Source organism: Oryzias latipes, chromosome 15 (assembly GCF_053564925.1).
Source record: "Oryzias latipes strain Hd-rR chromosome 15, Olatipes_Hd-rR_3.1".
Lineage (NCBI taxonomy): Eukaryota > Metazoa > Chordata > Actinopteri > Beloniformes > Adrianichthyidae > Oryzias > Oryzias latipes.
Window position 1 is genome coordinate 19,137,504 of NC_136251.1, and position 21,136 is coordinate 19,158,639.

The 21,136-nt window shown below is 42.3% G+C and overlaps 1 protein-coding gene across 1 annotated transcript in view; it reads left to right on the top strand.

Moving 5' to 3' along the window:
* Positions 1-90: 90 nt before the first annotated feature.
* The window catches only part of pcnx2 (pecanex 2), a 28,728-nt gene continuing 7,682 nt past the window's right edge, over positions 91-21,136 (top strand). Inside the window, exons 1-34 of the mRNA XM_023963740.2 lie at positions 91-595; positions 1,068-1,270; positions 3,000-3,117; positions 3,225-3,282; positions 4,390-4,853; positions 5,638-5,829; positions 7,396-7,833; positions 7,918-8,095; positions 8,349-8,502; positions 9,687-9,829; positions 10,243-10,321; positions 10,414-10,549; positions 11,348-11,490; positions 12,418-12,571; positions 12,657-12,689; positions 12,809-12,980; positions 13,067-13,177; positions 13,982-14,073; positions 14,221-14,330; positions 14,421-14,529; positions 14,866-14,958; positions 15,049-15,199; positions 15,820-15,961; positions 16,048-16,225; positions 16,637-16,745; positions 16,834-16,963; positions 17,534-17,592; positions 17,704-17,919; positions 18,000-18,253; positions 18,388-18,621; positions 18,703-18,806; positions 19,394-19,538; positions 19,677-19,907; positions 20,881-21,038. Coding sequence (XP_023819508.1) covers positions 443-595; positions 1,068-1,270; positions 3,000-3,117; positions 3,225-3,282; positions 4,390-4,853; positions 5,638-5,829; positions 7,396-7,833; positions 7,918-8,095; positions 8,349-8,502; positions 9,687-9,829; positions 10,243-10,321; positions 10,414-10,549; positions 11,348-11,490; positions 12,418-12,571; positions 12,657-12,689; positions 12,809-12,980; positions 13,067-13,177; positions 13,982-14,073; positions 14,221-14,330; positions 14,421-14,529; positions 14,866-14,958; positions 15,049-15,199; positions 15,820-15,961; positions 16,048-16,225; positions 16,637-16,745; positions 16,834-16,963; positions 17,534-17,592; positions 17,704-17,919; positions 18,000-18,253; positions 18,388-18,621; positions 18,703-18,806; positions 19,394-19,538; positions 19,677-19,907; positions 20,881-21,038 — 5,444 coding nt within the window. The 5' untranslated portion in view covers positions 91-442. The remainder of the gene's footprint in view (positions 596-1,067; positions 1,271-2,999; positions 3,118-3,224; positions 3,283-4,389; positions 4,854-5,637; positions 5,830-7,395; positions 7,834-7,917; positions 8,096-8,348; positions 8,503-9,686; positions 9,830-10,242; positions 10,322-10,413; positions 10,550-11,347; positions 11,491-12,417; positions 12,572-12,656; positions 12,690-12,808; positions 12,981-13,066; positions 13,178-13,981; positions 14,074-14,220; positions 14,331-14,420; positions 14,530-14,865; positions 14,959-15,048; positions 15,200-15,819; positions 15,962-16,047; positions 16,226-16,636; positions 16,746-16,833; positions 16,964-17,533; positions 17,593-17,703; positions 17,920-17,999; positions 18,254-18,387; positions 18,622-18,702; positions 18,807-19,393; positions 19,539-19,676; positions 19,908-20,880; positions 21,039-21,136) is intronic.

The window sequence follows — 21,136 nt, forward strand, 5'->3', positions numbered from 1 at the left end:
GTAGCCTGCTTGTGTTATTTGCTCTGCAAACCTCCTGGTTGTGCTCACATTTCAGCAAAGGATGGGCATGCAGAAGGGGAGGAGTAAAACGGGGAGGAGGAGGAGGGGTGGAAGCTGCGCATCTGTGCAGGAGGAGGAGGAGGAGGAGAGGGAGAACGGAGAGGGATGAACAGGTCAGGATGAGAATCGCGACGACGCACGGATCCACACCGGCGTGGGAAACGGCACACGCGCGGGCATCTGTGGGAGACACCGACGAGGCATGAGGGAGAGGCCGAGGGAGGCGAGCCACATCGCTCCAACATGGAGGCGTAGCGGCAGCAGCGTGCGTTAGAGGAGACCCATCCCATTGTAGCCTAGCAGCAGCTTCATCATCACCATCCGTCCGTCCAACCTGAGCGGGGAGGAGGAGGTGGAGGAGGAGGAGGAGAGTGGAGAAGAGATGGGCTCCCAGGTCGTGCAGACCCTGCGTCAGGGGGTCTGGGCATCCCTGACCGGGGGATGGTTCCACGACCCGGATCAGAACAAATTCAACAACTCCTGCCACCTCTATCTCTGGATATTTCTCCTGATGCTGCCCCTGTCTCTCCATCTGGTGAGTTTCCAGGGGGGACATGACGTTCAAGGCAGTGGAGGTGGTGTGAGGCAACACAATAGGTTACATTTGCCACACTCTCTGCGGGATGCAGACATCCTGAAGATCATTTTCTGCTGCTGCTCTCAGAGATAGGCTGGAAGCGGGGGCTCTGTCGCAGTGGGTTTTTCCCCCTCCCACATGCAGGGGAGGGAACACATGGATGTGACAGCAGTGAAGCAAGCAACTGTTGTTTAACATTTCCACATGGCCTTCAGAATGCATTACTCTGAGTGATAATGTGACATTTTCCCAGGCGTTGTAACTTTCTTTTGTCCTGTGACTTGCTAGAATGACTCCATATAAAGAAGAACCTGCTGCAACAGCCGGATTTCTCTCCACAAAGCGTGACTCATGGTTGAGAGCTTTGGTCGTTCCCCCCTGAGCCGTGCAGATCCCGGATTGAAGCTAACAAAACCCCTGTCTTCCACAGGCTCTTCCTCCCACCACCATGGCTTTGAGCATCTACTGCAGCTCCATCACTGTCTTCTTCATCATCATCAAGCTGGCCAACCACAGGCTGCATGTGATGTTCGATGAGGGGGAAGCGGTGGTCCGGAGCAGCCTGTCTGATGTCAGCAAGGCTCAGGAAAACAAAAGCAATGCCTCAGACTCCTGTATGCCGGCCAGTATCAGGTAAAAAATATAATTCGGCAAACAACTCATTGTTCCTGAAGCATTTGCTCTGAAAGAGACCAGAGAGCTACATTTATAACACTAAAATGGAATTATTATGTAATAAACATTTTGGCTCCTTTAGAACTGTGTCAAAAATGTGGGTTAAAACAAAATGAGGTCACATCTTTACGTCAAACGAGTTTTTTTTGGCAGTATCTTTCCTCAAAGTCAAGCATCTCAGACTCTTTCAAACATCTCTGTGCTTCCACTTTTAGCCTGTTTTGGTTGGCCTCTCCGCTGTCAAGAACTCTTTCTACGCAGATAAAAGGAAATCCTCCCTTTTCTTCTTGCTCTGTATTTCACCCAACTGAGATAAAACAAGAACTGAAAACGACGTGGGAGGATTTTATTTGGAAAAACACAAAACAGTAAATCACACAACGGATATTTTGCAGTAATTATAAACTGTCAGAATTGATTCTTAATCTTAATAAATAGGTGAAATTTTATTTGGACTAAATCTTTTTCTCTAATCACATATCTCCATAAAAAGAGTTTCTTTCTAGTTTGATTTTAAGTGGCTTATGATTACTTTTGAGCCTTACCTAGAATATGATTAATAATACTTTTAATTATCGTACCTCATTTCCAGATCTAATCTTTTTTAGTTCAGCTGATTCCCATTCACAGATTTCACTGTAAAGCAAACTGGGCCTGTACTCAAACCTGCTGACTGTAAGCTCAGTGCCCACTGTTCCACAGCCTGAGGGCATCTGTGAAATAACCACATGCTAAATACAACATTTTTTACAAATATTTTCCAGTTCTAGTCTGCTGCTACCACTAAAAGCCTCTTGTTTTTATTATTTATTTACTTTTACAGATGCAACCCAAATTCCACCATTTCAACAGTGTAATCTGTTTTATGAACAAGTCTAACTACCATATCAAATGTTTTCTAAATTCACAGTTAGAATTAATAATTAGAGAAAAAGCATTTGTTCGTTGTTTACACGCCTGTTGACTGTGCAAAACTTCAGTTCTTGGATGGTGCCTCAGAGAGTAAAGTCTGAGAAAAGCTTTTATAAACACTTTTTCTATTTATCTTGACTTTTATGGATATATAAAGCCCACAAGATGAAGTCTTTTTTTGGTTACAGACACACAATTTTCAAGACTCCTTTGTTGATAATATACAGACAGATTGGGGCTCACATATAAATCTGTCAAAATCAAAGCCAGTGCAGACTGTAAGCATCCGCAGATTAAATTCTTATATTTTATATCAATATAACATATTTTGGTTTCTAAGTCCATTTTTAAAGTTACCTTTTTGATTTGGCGACTTGTACTTAAAACGCGTTTAGAAAAAGGTTTTATCTGTCAAACAACCAGAGTATTTTTTTTTACAAAACTAAAGAAGGGGGTGCTGTTTGAATTATTTAATGTTTTTATCTGGACTGTAGTTCGGCTTCTTGTATATTTTCCCCTGAGCTGTGGATCAGTGGTACTGCCGTGGGCCTAAATTCATCAACTGGGTTTAAATCCAGCAAGGGTCACAGTCCAGGGCATATGATGGGAAGTCACTGAAGTTCTCCAAAAATCTAAAAAATAAAACCTGAACTGCTTAGAATGCAGGACAGATCATTTCCTTTAAAAGGAATGCATAATTTTCCACAGAAGTTCCATAGTCCTTTTGCTTTTATCATTTCATTTCTCCCAATCCCTCTTTGTTTTTGTCCACTAGAAAGAGCAGCACAGTCCCTGACAGCGTTGCCATGACAACATTGGCTCCAAAGGGTCCCAGTCCAGTGATTCAGGTGACAGTGAAACAGACCGAAACAGACCCGGGGCTGATTGGACTGGTGAGTGAAAACTCATAGACAGATAGCAGAAAAAAAGAAAAGAAAAACATAACACCCTGGATTGCATCCACATTTAAATTGGATTATTTCTTTTGTCAACCATGCAGGATTGTTCAAAGTCGGAGGACGAAAAGGCTGTGGAAGGGGAAGCCAACCCATCTTCAGGTTGGAAGAGAAAGCTTTATTTCTCATAAAACAATACTACAAATAGAATTAGATTAAATACACTAATTTTATCCGAAACGTGAAATATAAATCAGTAAGAGTGTCTAAATTTGGTTGTCGCAACTGTAATGCACTCATATCTGCTTCAAAGCTTCCAAGTTCTGGATAAAAAAGTTATTTTCTTTCCAAAAATCCAATGTTCGGTACATATATGTGTGTCTGAGTGTGTTTGTGTGTATATAGTCAAAATAAAAATTGCATATGCCCACTGTAAATCCATGGTAGAAATCTGTTGATTATCAGTCAGCTTCTCTGATAAATAATTTTAAAATTAGCACATATTTATTTAATTGAGCTATAATGACAACAGGATGCTTTTTTGAATCTGAATTTGGGATGGCAGATCTGAATCTGGATCAGCAGTAAAAGTTGAAACTGACCTTTTTCTGTCCAGCATCCTGCAGAATGTAATGTGTAGTTGTTAGATTTTAAAGATGGTTTGAAAAAAGAAATTAAATAAGATAGGTGATCTAAATGGGCTGCATTATAGAGTGGAAGCAAACTCTTTTCCTCTTCCTCAATGAAAGTGATTTTTCATTTAAGATCCTAAAACATGAAACCATTTAAAATGCTCTCAAACAGACGCAGAACTGATATTCTGCCAAGTCGCCGGCCAAAAAGGCCAGCAGACTGTTTCCTGTACGTTTATGACCTAATGGTGATCAGTAAGAGTGAAGTCAGCTGACTGAAAACAACAAAATAGGATGTAAAGACTGTGGTGCATTGCATCAGATATTTGCCCAAAATTCTCCTATTTGGTTTTAATAATAACAGAAATCACAACACTTGCAGCACGCCATTTTAACGGGGGGGGGGGGGGGGGGGGGACTTTATCTTAAATAATGACTGTATTCATTCTGTAAAGTCTGACATGTCACTACAGTGAAAAAAAAAAGTACAACAAGGGTTAGATTTACAGCTATTGCCCTGCTCAGGGCCCCAGGGGGCTGGAGGCTGTCCCAGTTGTGACTGGATGAGACCCAAACAAAGATCTAGAACGATTATTTTCATACTTTTTAAATATTTCTTGGAATGATTTTCTTTTAGGACACGTTGAGGCTGCTGCAGAGGAGAAGCCAGCTGACGAAGAGGTGGATCAAAGCCCGGACGCCTCTCCGAATGATTTCTCCAGCCCTAATCCAGACCAGGACGCCCCACTGCTGCAGGCTCAGCAGAGGCCCTCATCCCGAGCTGATACAGAGGAGATGTGTCCTGGTTCTGCTGGGAATATTGATGTGAAAAGACCTGAAACTGGAGACGGGAAAGAAATGCTGGATAACTTAAGCTTACTGACGGAGAAGGAGCAATCAGAGCAGAACAGAACAGAGGGAAAAGACTTCGGGGACAAAGACACAGCGGATGAAGGTCTTCCACCTTCCAATGGAAGTGAGGATGAGAGTGAGGAAGGCGGTGAGGAGCAAAAGGAACCATCAGATGCTAACAACAACTCCATTGAGCTTAAAGATTATAGTCAGGATGAGGCCATTGACATCCCAGAGGCTCCTGCACAGGTAAGCTCTGCAGAGTTAGGAACAGAGCACTGTCAAAAATAAAGTGATTCCTGAAAGTATTTTGTGTTATTTTAAGCAGGATGTGTAGCTATAACGGTAAACATTTACAATAAGCATGGTTTAAAGGTGAAAACTGTTGTTGTTGTTAAATTGAAATGTGGAAATTTACAAGTGTGTCCGCTGTCCTGCTTTACAAAAGAAGTATCGCTACAATATATTTAGATGGTGTTTTTTTCTCTGCAAATCAATGTTAAATCATCTATTCCTCACCAAAAAGACATTTTTACTTGGCAGCAGTGGATGCAGTTTATTTTTCCCAGGCAAAAAGGTCTCTGTTTGCCTTTTTTTTAATTTTTAAACTTTTTTGACTTTTATAGAGAAAAATATCATATTATATATTACAAAACAACGCTTAATTTTTTTAAGCTGTTTTCTAAATTAGAGAGTATTTCTATTGTTTTCTATTGCAGACAAAAATCACTAATCTCAGGAGATTCTTCTATTTTGAAGTGTAAAAAAAGTTTAGGTTACTCACAGAAGAATATAACCTCATCAAGCCTTTCTAATAAGGGTCCCTTTATTAATGTTAATGCATAATTAAGTATTAACAGCCTCTTGTATGTATTACTTTGCAATACTTAGTATATTATTGAATGCATTAGTTACCAGTTAACTCATGTTTATTATTCAACTATGCAATCGCTTAGCGTTCTGTCAGCATCAGCAACAGGCTTTGGTTATGTCAACTACTGCAATAAGTCCTTCCTCATGCCTTTTGTCCCAGGCTGAGCTTGTGGAGGAAACATACTGCTCAGATGAGATTGAGGTAGTTCTGGTGGATACCTCCAGCCCCGGCCTGTCAACACACGTGGACAACAGCGACACAGTAAAGATCATCATCACCATGAGCTGTGATCCTCAGACCGCCACTCAGTTGGAGGAGAGCGTTAAGCAGAGCCTTCTGGAGAACGCACAGGTTAGGCCGGATTATTTGGTTTCAACCTCTCTGGGAGAAACTTTTTCCTCTCAGCTTCCCTTCAAATAATTGTTTTAAAAATCCAGTCAGGCTCATGGTACCTCCAAATGCCCTGCAACATATGCTAACATAGACATCATACAAATATGTTATGAAGATGTGAAGTGAACGGCATGGCTTCATGATAACTAAGGTTTACATTTTTTAAAAATATTTGTTTGCAATGATGACTTAGACTCCTCACTTGCCACATAGCGGATTTAAAAAATCAAGTACAGAAATGTAAAAAGAAATCCCGCACGTTTCCATCACGCCACACAAACTGATGCTTGAAGTGACTTAAGGACAACAAATGCTTAATGATTCTTGTTCTGCTGACATCTTACTGATTCAAATCAATAAAAGCATTGTTGTTCCATCAGTAATGACAAAATAAAGAACGACAATTTGTTTTTATAAATGGGGTCATTTAATCAGGTCAAGAACAGAAATAGAGGATTAATGGTATGGGCTTGCTTTGGAGCCACAGATTCTGGATGACCACTTGAGTTGGTATTAGTGTGCCTTGTTGTTTATGTAGTTTTTTAAACACAGATTCAACATTTTACTTTACGTTAACCAGTTCAGATGTAATATTCTAAAAACTTTTCTGCTATGTATTAAAGTTGTTTTTAGAAGATGTGTTATTTTGATTAAAGACTTGGTGGCAATAATTTAAAAGTACCGGTAAACACCATGTAGATGTTGGGGAATCTAGCTGCTGCTGCTGCTACGGCGGGGTCTTGGTGTGGGGATGACTGGACACTCTCCCTCCTTTTTTTTTACTTCTTTTTCCATCATTCATTTTAGAAGAACATAAACACTCACTCGAGCGCAGGTGTTAGCTCACCTTTGCACTAATAGTTTGCGTGATTAGATGAAAAATTTCACACTAGTTGGTTTGAAGGCATAAGTATGGGTGTGTGAGTGATATTTGTATTGTGTACATGTTGACATGAGAACATTTTTGGAGCCAACAGGTATGTCTATAACATTTGAGTGTGTGTGTGGACAGACCCCGCCCTTATAGACTTGTATAACATCTGAACCTCACTGTAATGAGTATAACCATCCAGAAACTTGTTGCTTAATGCTGCTTCATGGTTTTACCCCCCCCCTTCTATAGTCACCCTCCTATCCCCCCCTCTCTAATATCACTCTTTCTTCCTCCCTCCTTTTCTGTCCGGTCCAACACAAAAGATTTTCAAATATGATTGAAATGAATAAAGTTTGGTCTCAATTACAAAAGGGGTTTATTCAGATATACCTCTGGTTTGTCTGAAGACTCATAACCCCTGTTGTTAAAGTAAAATATGTCAAACACAAGAGGCCTTCAGCTCTCATTTGTTTGCCCAACTGTTGGACAGGACAAGTAAAAAAAATGAAATAAAATAAATAAAAATAAAAGTACCAGTTAAAGTCCAAAATTTAGGAGTATCTGCATTTACACTATTTTGTTACCTCTAAGGATGTGTTGCATTCAAGGGTGAGGCTCTCATGTGTGTTTTTGTGTGTGTGTTCTGCCAGGCTCAGATGGATGCAGGTGAATGTCACATCAAAATTCCCATCATCACCTTTGACTCCCCCGAGGAGAAGCAGGGGCCGGAGGGGGGAGCTCAAGTGACTGGCTCTGAGGATGATGCCACGGCCAAACAGCAGCAGATTCTCAGCCAAAGTGAAGTGTCCACAACCCTGGAGGGTCCAGATCCACAGCAGGAGAATCCCGTGACTGCTGACAGAACCGCAAGCTCTCTGCTGACCAATGAGAACAGCTCATCGGGAATTGATGTCCACTCCAACCCTGATGATACCGAACCTTTGGACGCTAATGTGGACTCCCAAGGGCTCCTACGTCTGCCGAACACTGTGGGCCGCTGTGGCCCGGGGGGGCGGATCCACGCCCGAGGACTGAGCATGGACAGTGGGAAAGATGCTGTTCTGCTGTCAGACCGCTCACACCACACAGTATGCCTCATTCAGGTTCTGTGACTGTTTTTAAACATTCTGCTGTGAAACTCAAACAGTACATTTTTTTATTTCTCCTAACAGACAACCATGACCAGCTCCAAATCGGACCTGGAGGCAAAAGAGGGCCAGATTCCCAACGAGTCCAACTTTTTGGAGTTTGTGTCGCTCCTGGGGTTCCTCAGTACGAGGGGGGGAAGAACTAGCACGCAGGAGGAGGAGGAGCCAAAGAGTAAAGAGAAATTAGATGGAGAAGAAGAAGGTGAATCTTTCTAGATGATCCTCTCTGCTAGCCTTTGTTCATATCCTTGCTTCTTTTTGCAGCAGATCTTAAAAAATATTCTTAACTATTAAAGAAATGTTTACTTCAACCACCAGTTTTTCCTAATCCATAAAATACATGATTATTAAGAAGTTAATAACATATGCTACACTTTAGAACTTGTTCATTCTGACCTAGTTTTGCAGGCTCGACACTCAGCTCTTACATCCAGCTGTTTTTCTTTTTCCTTCAGAGAATAATCAGAGTGCAACCCCTGGAAGAGATGAAACAATAACAGATACCAACTCTGACAGCAAAGCGGAGTGGCCCAAACCACCCACCAGTCTGCCAACCAACGCACTGCAGGCGATGGCCCCCACACACATCCCTATAGTGTCTCCTGACAGGTATGTGTGAGGAGGAAATGTTTTTCACTGAGCTATTTTCTGTAAAATGTAAGATTTAAGAACTTTGTTCTCTTTCAGTTAGAGTTTTTTTTACCTGTCTTGTTCAGCCACTGAAAGGACAGACAAAAGCTGAAGCAACAGGCGTTTGTTTATTCTTTAGACGGAAGGAATATATTTATATAAACTTCTTCTGTGTTTTGGGCTAAACTTTATTCTTGCAGATCTTGGCCGGTAATCATGTTGGGTACTTTGTAGCATTGGGGTAAAGGGGTAGTGTGGATTCATCCTTTGGCTTTAGTATGTAGCCTATCAAAAGAAATAAGTGGTAATCAGCACTTTTAAAAAAAACGTTTGGTAGATCTGTGTTTAGATTGATAGTTCCCCTGGTTAATTTCATTCTGCGTTTACAGGGTTCAAGCATTCAAACAAATCTTTTGAATCTTCAGCGTTTGAGTAAGGATTCTTATTTTGGGCAGCCACTGGTGATACATTCTTGGGGGTGTGTGGTGGCTTTGACTCACCTGTCATTAGTTGCACCTCTTGAATAAAGGGTGGAAGAGCTTTTATATGCAGAAGAGGGAGGGATGGCAGTGGAGGGGTTTATTAGCACTGTGCGAGTTTGTTGATTTGTTAAAAATAAATCAAATTTGATCACAGTTTGGGATTTTGTTTTTAACCGGGATACCCAAAATAGCAAGCGAGCCGGCAGCATGGGTGGAGTTAACACAGGTTTTCCTGGTTGAGGGAGCTGGTCATGTTCATGTTAATCGTAACACCTGAGGAGAGATGCTTGATTGAGGGTTTCCTGCTACAGCCTTCAAGTTGGAAGTGGCTGGGTCAGTGGGCTGCACGGTGGAGTAGTGGTTATTACTTTCACTTCACTCTGGTTTGAATCCCTGTGCATGTGTGCATTTTCCACCAGAACTCTGGCTTCCTCCCATGATCCAAAGACATGTTATTGGTTAATGCTCTAAATGACTTAAATTGGCCCTAGGTGTGAATTTGAGTGTGTGATTATGAGGCGCTGTGACAGACTGGCAAACCATCCAGAGTGTACTCCACCTTTACCCTAAAGTGGCTGGGATGGGTGTCTGCAATTGATGGATGGGTGGTTGGATTGCTGGGACAGCGTGAGGCACAAGACCGGTTAGACTCATTGACTTCGGCTCACTGTGCCTCCATAGTCCCCAGACCGACAGAGAAAAGGATCCAGACTACGACTCCCTGCCTTCACAAACATCTCAGTCTGAGAGCTCCATGCTGCAGGTCATCTGCAGACCTGAGGCCACCAACAAAGAAGAGGCGTACACCTTCCATACGGTGCACAGTAAGCATTTTACCTTCTGTTGATTTGTTTGCCTTGTACCGTTTGCCCCATGACTCTTCGTTATGAAGACTAAAAGTTTAAGCAGTTATTTACATCCTCTATTATTGTACAACTTCATATTTTCTTATTAGATTGATTTTAAATGGATAGATGTAACAACACAGACAAACTGTCAAACACCTGTCCTAATGCAGATTTGCAGCATAGATGGGCTTTTGATATAAAATAAGAATCAGTGAATAAAAAACAGAGGTTGTTAAACAGATAACAAAGTTTACACAAACCAGTTCAAATCAGCAGATTGGGGCTTTGCTGTAAAAATTGGAAATTGCTGAGAGACTTTAGAAAGTCCAGCTTTAATGTCTGTTTATAAAGCTGAAAGAATCCACTCCTGTCTCTGTTTGTCTCATCAGGAGACAGACCTCGAAAGCTGTATGCAGAGAGAGCCCTCAACCTGCCCTTAGGAGCAGAGCTCATTACGGGAAACATGTGGTGCGTTGGGAAATCCCTTCAGTTTGTTCTTGCCCTTTACACTGTCTCCTTTGACTTGCAGCAAGCCTTCATCCTCTTGTGCTCTTGCTCAGTGACCTGCTGTCAACTTCCTCCAACTCGGAGTGTCAGGACGGCGTGGCGGGGGGACACAATGACTGCCCTTTCCAGCGACGCATCATCCCAGCGCACAGGCTCAGACCTCGGAGGACACATCCTGAGATTTTTCAGGTGCTCGTTGCTCTTTAAGCCTTAGTCACAACTATTGATACAGTCAATGGTGACGACCTACAGGTAGATACTGGCAGTCTGTGGGCATAAAATGGGCAAACCGGTACGGGGTACGCAGGTGGCCCACACAAAATATCAATGTTGTAGAACGCTCTGAGAGCCCGTAGAGCAAAAATGTTCATCCACAGCTACGGGTCTGCTGCGAGAAACAGGTTGTAGTAGACACTTTAGTAACAATTAAGGGTAAGTGAGAGAAGCAGACGATTGTTATTTTTCATTTTTTAAACCCATCAAATTGTAGTTTGTGTGGGCATCCTACAGGCATCCGATGGGCACTTATATATCACTTGTACACCCTGTATGTTGTGCATTTGTGCGCGGTCAGGAGGGGCCAGTACTTTCACCTTACTAACCACTACACTGTGGAGTAAGGACACCATATGACAGTTTTACCGGTACCTGTATACCATAAGTGCGTACAACTTAACAACAGCCTTGAAAAATACTTAAAAAATACACTTACTACACGTACGACAATCATATATTCAATTTACATGACGTCCCTTGAGGTGGCCGTCCTTTGAGACACCTGGCCCTTCCTTAAAATCCTCTACAGGGCTAGATATCCCAAAAAAAACCACTGCACCCAAACGGCTCAACCCCCTTACATAAAGCTTTACCTTTCTCTAAGCACATCATTGGATTTCTTGTTTTTTTATTTTTATGCAGCTGTTCCTCACCACCAAATTAAGTGCTTCAAATCTAAATTCAGGCATAAATCTTTTCTCTGTGCGTCAGGAAGAGGACTCTCTGGACGAGTCATCCGAGACTTCCACCCAGGAGAAGCCGAGTCGGAAGATTTACTACAAACTTCGACTGTTTCCTGGAAAGTGGATCAACATTCTGTATGACAGACTCACCCTGCTCGCACTTCTCGACAGGTACATAACAGCAGACTGATCCATCAAAATGAGTTTTGGTCATTTTACAAGCTTACAGTCTATTTCAACAATGCAGCTTATTATTTAGACTAGCAACAACGTTTAATCACATATGTATGAGGGATCAAGACTGAATATGGACAGAATATTTATCTGGACCCACTCTGGTTCAAATAAAATAAAATACAATTGATGATTATAAAGTCTGAACTGGAGAAAAAGCTTGAACTATGCCTTTGTTCTTATGTTAGTATGTTTTTTCCCCAAACCAAATAACTTAACTCAGTTGTTGCAAAAAATAATAATATTATAAGAGAATATTTCAGACGTTTCCTTGGTACAGTTGTTTAAGGAACAAGCAGCATTTAGGGGAGTTTTGACGATACCATAAGATCACGTGACCAGCGCCCTTTCGCCCTTTCGATTTCCGAGTTTTATCCAAGACCGGGGAAATCTGTTGGCCAGCTGAAGCAAATGCACCCCCAAAGGGTGGAATTTTTAAAAAGTTAAAAAAACTAAACTAAACTTTGCGCATATTATAGTTTGCGGATGTATTTTTATGTATTCTAACAAATAAAATCTTAATTTTTATAGATTTAAATCAACCAAAAGGTTGTTGTAGAAGAAAGCTGCACTAAAAGTTGACTGGAGATCCTCCCTGCTGCAACTTAAACAGGATTTGTCATTATGAGTTTTTACCAAATGAAAAAGTAAACGAAACTTTGTGATTAATCCACTATTTTTTATTGACAAATTAGTCAAAAGCTAAAATAAAAATATTCTGCATTTAATGTATGTTTTGTTTCAACCACTTTATTCAAGGTTCACAGATCCTTCCTGTAGTGCAATTGATTTTGATGGTTTTTAGTTGCCATAATTGCCTTTTTTCCCCCTGAAAGCAGCTGTAAGTTGAGTTTTCTTCCAAAGGAACCAGGACTTTCTGGAGAACCTGGTTGCGATCTTTATGGCCTTCCTAGTGTCTTTTCTGGGGTTTGTGCTTCTCAATCACGGCTGCTTCAAAGACTTCTGGGTCTTCCAGTTCTGCCTGGTTATCGCCAGCTGTCAGTATTCCTTACTGAAGGTAAGACATTCAAAAGTCGCTGAATGCACGCAGTGTTTCATGGATTTCAAGCCGTAGTATTTTCTCCATGGTTTTGTTTTCTCAGAGTGTCCAACCAGATGCAGCATCACCGACTCACGTGAGTTTGTTTTTCTGTGTCACGGTATAATCACTCTAACTAAAACCTTTCTTTTGGTGATGCTTTTACGACTGTTGGTGAGAAGTTTTGCATCATTTAGTTTTGTCTCCAACATCCAGGGCCACAACCAGCTGGTCGCCTACAGCCGCGCAGCCTATTTTTGTATTATCTGCACCCTGATCTGGCTGCTGGAGCAGCTGCTGAGGAAGAAAGACCTGCCTGTCTCCAGCCTGTATGGAGTTACTTTAGTCTGCTATGACATCCTGCACTTCCTGCGAGATCTGCTTGTTGGTGAGTTTTGCTTATTACATGTCACGATCTCCTGTAGCTTAAAATCCTAATAAAAAACTGCCTATTGTTTTTTGTGTTTTCATCAGGATTTACGTACTGCTTTCCACTGACTTTCCTGGTGGGCCTTTTCCCTCAGATCAACACTTTCACCATCTACATGCTGGAGCAGATTGACATGCACTTTTTTGGAGGAACAGGTGGATAAAATAATAAATCCAAGATTTCGATCTAAAAAATACTCTACAAGATTTGTTTTAAAAGCAGCTCCAGGAGGAAGTTTTGCTTTTTGTTAAAGGCCCGTCTTATGAAATACTTAAAAAGTAGTTTGGGAAGACTCCTGCAAAAACCAGCTCAACTCTTTTTTAACTGGGGAAGCAGAGGCGGTCATCTTTGTGGATGTGGACATCAAATTTGCTCCCCACGTGGTTCAAATCAGATCACTAAAGGAAGCGGATGGTTCAAAAGGTCCAACATGTGGAGTCCACCTCGATAAACAATGTTGCCCCCGAGTCTCGCAAAGACCCCAGCACTGACAGTAATATAAGATTTAGTTACAGGAAAAAGCAATAACCTGGAATTTAAATAATCAAATTTTTTAAGCACAAGAGCCTGTATGAGCACAGAAAAAAAGTTAAACTCTGTTACTGCCAGGGAGTCCAACATAAGATGCTCAGTCTTTAAATTCTGCCCTGGGGATCCTCGCCCAATCAGGTGTTCGAGACACAAATCTGCAAACAAGGATGGCAGCAGAAAAGAAAGCCAGAAAACCTCTCTCTCAAACAGAAAATGTAAAACAGAGACAGTAAAACAATCCAAAAGTACAAAAAAAACCCGGAACATTACAGCCTCAGCCGGAGCAAGTGAATGTGGAAGTATGGAGCCTCCTTTAGGATGCATCCCAACCACATTATTTACTGACTGAAGGTCCACCAACAACCTCATGGAGTCATCTCAGACACATAAACTAACTTCCTCTGTTTTCTGGGTCATTTTTCTTTCAGCTGCTACGAGTCTCATCTCAGCCGTCTACAGCATCCTCCGAAGTCTCATTGCCTTGTCTCTGCTTTATGGTTTTTGCTTCGGTGCTCTGAAGGTACAAAACGCTGTTTTGTCATCATGCATCTTGTTAAAGCCTTTCAGCTCCTTAAAATTGGAAGAAAAACCATGCAATAGGTTTAAACCTGCAAAGATCCATGCATTTCCGCAGGAAGGTTATGATTACTGGGCTGTGTGATTGCAGGAGCCCTGGGATGAGCAGCACACCCCTGCCCTCTTCTCTGGCTTCTGTGGCCTTTTGGTCGTGCTCTCCTACCACCTCAGCCGGCAGAGCAGTGACCCCACCGTGCTGCTGTGAGGCTCTGTTCATTCCTTTTCTTCTGCTCTTTTTTCCAAATCAAATGAGTGTTTCTCTCTCACTTTGCGTGTCATTTTGTTAAAAAGATCTCTCATCAAATCAAAGATGATGCCTGCGCTTGTGGAGGGCGAGGAAGAGGAAGAGGACGACGCAGTAATTAAAGACCCGCTGCCTGAGAAACTGCAGAACTCCATGGTAAGCACACATTCAAAGATGAGAGCCAGCTTTCAGAGGAGCAGGTGGAGCTTTACACTCATGAACAACACACCTGTGTGTCAGAAGCGTGTTTTGAAACAGCATCAGCTGTGTGTTATCCCGTGTGATTACCGGGGAATTATGGGATTGCAAACACGCCTCACCTCTTACTGTATTATTGGGGATTGGGAAGCTCTTAATTCTCTCTGAAAACTGAGGACTCATCACCATTAGAGAGAAATAATCACACCCTCAAATGAGGCAGATGACTTTGTTGGATTAGGTGTGATTATTGGTTTAACTTTATTTATTTATTTTGTGTTCCATGCTTGACAGAAAGAGATTCTGCTGTCAGATGTGGTCATGTGCTCCGTTGCCTACATCTTAACCTTCGCCATCACGGCAAGCACAGTCTTCCTGTCTCTCAAGGTGAGAGAGACTTCCTCCTGACTCTTATACTTTGTCTTGCTTGCTTGTTCCCTCTTTTTATTTGGTGTATTCTCTCCACACTGTATGCAGCCTTTTGTGACCATCGTGCTCTACGCTCTGGCGGGAACGGTCGGCTTTGTAACCCACTACCTGATTCCGCAGCTGAGAAAGCACCATCCCTGGCTGTGGATCTCACATCCAGTCCTTAAAACCAAGGAGTACGACCAGTTTGAGCCTCGAGGTTTGCAAATGTCCTCTCTCTTCTGCAGGCATTTGCCCCAAAGTCAAAATGAATCTGCTGGTGGGGGTGTTTGTGGTGGATTGAGAGGTAAGAAACTAGAAGTAACAGAATTGAGTCGTGACAGATAACAAAAGAACCCGGCAGAGGGTGAACATGTGCACGACTGAATGGCAAATGGAAACTAGATGTAAACAACAAAAAAGGGAACAGCAGAAAAAGTAGAAGCTCAGTGAGACATGGAAGTAGGGTTAAATGACAACGGAGACATGAACAAGAGATGGAAAAAAGCAAAGTAAAGCCCTTGGTCACTGCAGCATCGCCCCCACCACACGAGCAAATAGATGAGGTTTGGACGAAAGATGACTGTTCAACTTCAATCTGATGTCCAGTAAAAAACATTTTACCGCCAAAACATCTTCCTTCTTTTAAAGCTGGAAGCAACAGAACTTGGGCTATAGTCTTGGAACTCACCGGTGCGATTGCACAGCAAAAAGGAAAAATTGTCATATTTTCTTTCTTCTCTTCTCAAGCAAGTTTTTCAGTTCTGCAGTAAAAAGAAGAAAAAATGAGCTTTGAACAACGGTTTTGAACAACTCAACCTGAAGCTGATTGTGTTACAGAGGATGCCGAGCTCATGTGGTTTGAGCGTCTGTACGTGGGGCTCCTGTGCTTCGAGAAGTACCTGGTTTACCCCGCCATTGTCCTCAGCGCCCTCACCAACGACAGCTTTGCACTCAGTCACCGCAAGAAACTGGGAATCCAGTAAGTGGACTCTCCTACTCACTAAAATAACCCCTCTGGGCAAGATGAAGAGCTTAATATTAGGCTTTTCCTCTTTTGTTACTCAGCTGTGACGTTCTCCTGACAACGGTTGCCGGACTGAAGCTCCTGCGTTCATCCTTCTGCGACCCCAGCTTCCAGTTTCTCACTCTTCTCTTTACACTCGTCTTTTTCCACTTTGACTGCCCGCGCTCCTCCGAGAGCTTTCTGCTGGACTTCTTCATCATGTCCATAGTCTTCCACAAGGTAGAAGATCAGCATTTCTTTTTTTTAGACAGCTACATCAAGAGGATGCTTACTGAGATTATTTATTTATGTGCACACCTTAAGAAATACACCAGTGCTCCCTTAGCAACACTCCAGCAAACAGACTATAAAGTCCACAGGAAAAATCTCACTGTTTGTCAGGACACTTGGGGCCTGGCTTCCCTCCTGCTCCATCCACTTCTCACACCAAAATTTATGTCTGACCTTTCTGAAATGAAAGAAAAGCATCACGTTTGCAGCAGAGGTTAGTTTGCTTATCCCAGGCGGTGAAAAACTGCGTCTTTTCAGGTCTGGGAAAGCTGAGTATCTGGAGAGAACCTGAAAGCAGCCTGAGTGAATGATTGCATTAGGTTATTTCTGGAAAACCTGACTGTGTCTGTTTTTGTCCAGATGCGTGAGCTGCTGCTCAAACTCCATTTCATCCTGGTGTACATCGCTCCCTGGCAGATCGCTTGGGGCAGCGCTTTCCACGCCTTTGCTCAGCCCTTTGCCGTGCCTCGTATCCTTCCTGCAAGCAAAAGAAAAGAAAAACTCACCCTGTGCAGCAACGCCTCCTTTTTTTGTCCTTAACTGGCGTGTTTGTCCAGACTCTGCCATGCTGTTGCTCCAGACTCTGCTCACCACGGTCTTCTACACCCCTCTGGCCCCCTTCCTGGGCAGCGCCATCTTTATTTCCTCCTATCCGCGGCCCATTAAGTTCTGGGAGCGAAACTACAAGTAAGTCAGGAAGTAAATGTTATCATGAATCACATTTTTAATCAAAATTGTTTTTACAATTTAGAAAAAGGAGGACAAAGTCTGCTTTTTAATAGAAAAAAAAAATCTTACTCCAATGAACTTTTTATTCATCTTCTTAACCCACTGAACCTTTTCCAGGGGTCGTCCTGGGTTACTATTGTACGAAGGCAGGGCACACCCTGGACAGGTTGCCAGTCTGCTGCAGGGCCGGAACTTTTTATTTAGGACAAGTTTATGAATCATTTCATTTCTTCATTCATTTATAGCAAAACTAAAAATAAAAAACAACTTTTTATTTTCCTAATTTATTAACTGCTGATTTTTAACCAAAAAAAAAAAAAGTCTCATAAGTTTCAAAGTCTCACAGATCATTTTCAGATATGAGAAATCAGCTGGATCTGAAAAAGACCCTCTGGAGCCTGGAGGCATCAAAACATCCCCCTGAGCTAACAGAATCCTTCTGACCTGGAAGGACGTTTCACACGATTGCTGTGACAAATCTGATGTTGTGTTGCCAATCTGACCTTTAACATCTGTTGGATCCTGCAGCACTAAGCGCATTGACAACTCAAACAGTCGGCTGGTGTCCCAAGTTGACAAGGAGACTGGTGAGTTCAGGTTTTTTCCAGGCAAATCTCTCATCCTTTAAAGTTCCACACAGCAGCTTTAGGTTGTGCAGACTGGATGAGTAAATTCAGATTCACCTTGTTCTTCTGCAGGATGCGATGACAATAACCTGAACTCCATCTTTTACGAGTACCTGACGCGCTCGCTGCAGCACTCTCTGTGTGGAGACCTCATGCTGGGCAGGTGGGGCAACTACAGCGCCGGGGACTGCTTCATCCTGGCGTCTGACTACCTCAACGCGCTGGTTCACCTCATCGAGATCGGCAACGGCCTCGTCACTTTTCAGCTCAGGGGTCTGGAGTTCAGAGGTGCAGTTCGAACCCCTTTGCTCCCCCTTTTGCATATTGACTTTGGGATTAAAGGTCTTCGTCATGTACATCTGTGTCAGGCACCTACTGCCAGCAGAGAGAGGTGGAAGCCATCACGGAAGGTGTGGAGGAGGACGACGGCTGCTGCTGCTGCGAGCCGGGCCATCTGCCTCACATGCTGTCATGTAATGCTGCTTTCAACCTGCGCTGGCTGGCCTGGGAGGTGATGACCACCAAATACCTGCTGGAGGGATACAGCATCAGCGAGAACAATGCTGCCACCATGCTGCAAGTGTACGACCTCCGGAAGCTGCTCATCACCTACTACCTGAAGGTACGTCTTTCTTGGAGGTGGGAAGAGAAGAGAAGAGGAGATGGGAATACAGCTGCTGAAGGTGCAGGTTCATGCTGAGAAGACGGCCAGACTGCCAGAAAAACGTCTTCAAACTGAATTCCTCCGTGTTTCAGAGCATCATCTACTACCTGGTCCACTCCCCCAAGCTCACCACATGGCTGCAGGACGCCATCTTTCAGGAGGCGCTCCAGTCCTACACCAAGTGGCACCACATTGAGCGCGACCCTCAGGTCTTCAGCGTGAAGATCGATGAAGACTACGTGCACTGCCTGCAGGGGGTGACGCGTGCCAGCTTCTGCAACGTCTACCTGGAGTGGATCCAGTACTGTGCTGGGAAGATGGAGACGGTATTCTGTCCCAGTTGGAGGTTTTTCTGCAAATGATCAAGTATCTAAATAATTCAAATCTTTCTCATTTTTTATGAGCAGCCTGTGGACAGTGATGAAGACTCTCCTCTGGTCACACTGTCCTACGCGCTCTCCGTCCTCGGTCGGAGGTCCCTCGGCACGGCGTCACACAACATGTCAAACAGGTGAAAAAAAACCATCACAAACCCAGAGAAAAGTTCTGTGGAAACACTGAAAACAGAAAAAAAGAAGACAAGAATTACACAAAGTTACAATTCTGTATGAACCTTTTTTTTTTTAAAAACAACAAAAAACTCATCTTTTATCTGATATTTTATCTATTATGTGCTCCTAGAATCTCTTTTTAATAGAATAAGTAAAATAGTTTCAACTAAAATATTTTCAAAAATGTGTTAAGGAAAAACAGTTCAGTTTTATTAAATTGCACAATTTTATTAATAATAAATACTCCACTAGATTAAAATGGGATAAAGATACATAATAAATACAAACAAGTTGCAAACATCTATTGAAAAACCAATAAAAGAACAGTAAAATACTTTATCTAAAAGTAAAAGTATAATAGAAAAGGTACATTATTTATTCAAAAATATAAACTTGAAATTAGTATTGAAGGAAATGTGCACAGCAGGACCAGCAGAGGGTGTAAGCTGCTAAACTTTTCATCCGTTTCTGTGTGGAACCAGAAGCAAAAAACTCTTTTTTCCTAACTTTTTTATTCTTTTTCCCCTCACTTTTGCCCCACTTTAAGCCTGGAATCCTTCCTGTACGGCTTCAACACTCTGTTCAAAGGAGATTTCCGCATTGCCACCAAAGATGAGTGGGTTTTTGCAGATCTGGACCTCCTGCAGAAGGTGGTGGCTCCTGCTGTCAGGATGAGCCTGAAGCTGCACCAGGTGAAGTCCTCTGACAGACAGAAAAAGCTTTGTTTAAAAAAATTTAAAAAGGATTTACCACTCTTTTTGGGTTTTCTTCCTGTTTTTTTTTAATGTTTCTTCCATGTTTCTTCATGGTGAAATTCCTCTTTCCTGCAGGATCACTTCACCTGTCTGGAGGAGACGGAGGAAGCATCCATCTTGTACGAAGCCATCACAAACTACCGCAGCAGCCTGGTGATCTGCCACGAGAGCGACCCTGCCTGGCGTAAGGCGGTGCTGTCCAGCCGTGACACGCTGCTCACCCTGAGACACATGATCGACGACGGGACGGACGAGTACAAGATCATCATGCTGTACAAACGCCACCTCAGCTTCAAGGTCATCAAGGTAACTGAAGGGAAGGAATCAGAGCTGCTTCTGGATCGGAGGAGAAAAAGTCTGTTGTCGTCAACAAACTGACCAAAATGTTGTATATTTGTGAATGTTTGCAGCTCCTATGCAGCTTTGACACTAAATATTTAAAGTTTGAAGAAGATCTGAAAAGGTCAGAAGTGTCTGGAAGAGAATAAAGGTTAAAAATTTTGAGTTTTTCTAAACTTTTAAGTATGGATCATTTAAAAATTTGATTTTTTTTCTAAAAGGGAAGAATTTTATTTAATCATGGAAAACCCACAGGGTCGAATATGGCTGTTGAAAAAAAGTTATTTATGTAAATTCAATGTAAATTACCTATAATTAACAAACAAACAAAAGAAAAGTCTATTTAACTTTAAAGGCCCATCACAGAATTCCTCTTGGGTTCAACAGGGTTAAAGTTTGAGGAAGAAAATAACTGGAAATAAATCCTTATTATCACTTAAAACTCCAAAAATTCTCAGGAAAAAAAGTGAAAATTCTTTCACTATGATAAAATTGTTATTAGCAAAACAACTATATAAAAACAATTTCTGAGAAAATGGAAATAAATAAATGGAATCCTTAAAAATATACTGTAAACATTCTTCTATGGCTGCTGTTTCTGGGTCATTTTTATCCTCCTTGTTCCAAGTCCAGCCTTTTATTATGCAATCCTCTTTGACGGGATGGGATGTTCATGTCATTTTAGTTTTTTTATTTTTCTTCTGCTGTTACCTTACTCTTATGGACTAAATTTGTATTCTTTATAACCCGTTTGTCGAAGAATTCAAACATTACATGCCACCAACATCTAAAAGAATGCCCCCCTTTGCTGTTTGTCACCAGGCTGCATCGTTAAATGCCCTGTTTTTTTCCGTCTTTATTTCTAAAAGAGAGAAAAATTGGTTGAATTCTAGTTTTTCTGTGGCTTTTGCTAAATCTCCTCGCCCATTTTTCTCTACAGATTAATAAAGAGTGCGTGCGGGGGCTGTGGGCGGGCCAACAGCAAGAACTGGTGTTTCTACGGAATCGAAACCCGGAGCGCGGAAGCATCCAGAACTCAAAGCAAGCTCTGAGAAACATGGTCAACTCATCCTGCGACCAGCCGCTGGGATACCCCATGTGTGTGTCAACAGTAGTGAATCCAAAGCACTGCATGAAACAAAAACATCTGATCTTTAAAGCTCTGTGACATAAACTTCAAATGTTCCTAATGTCAT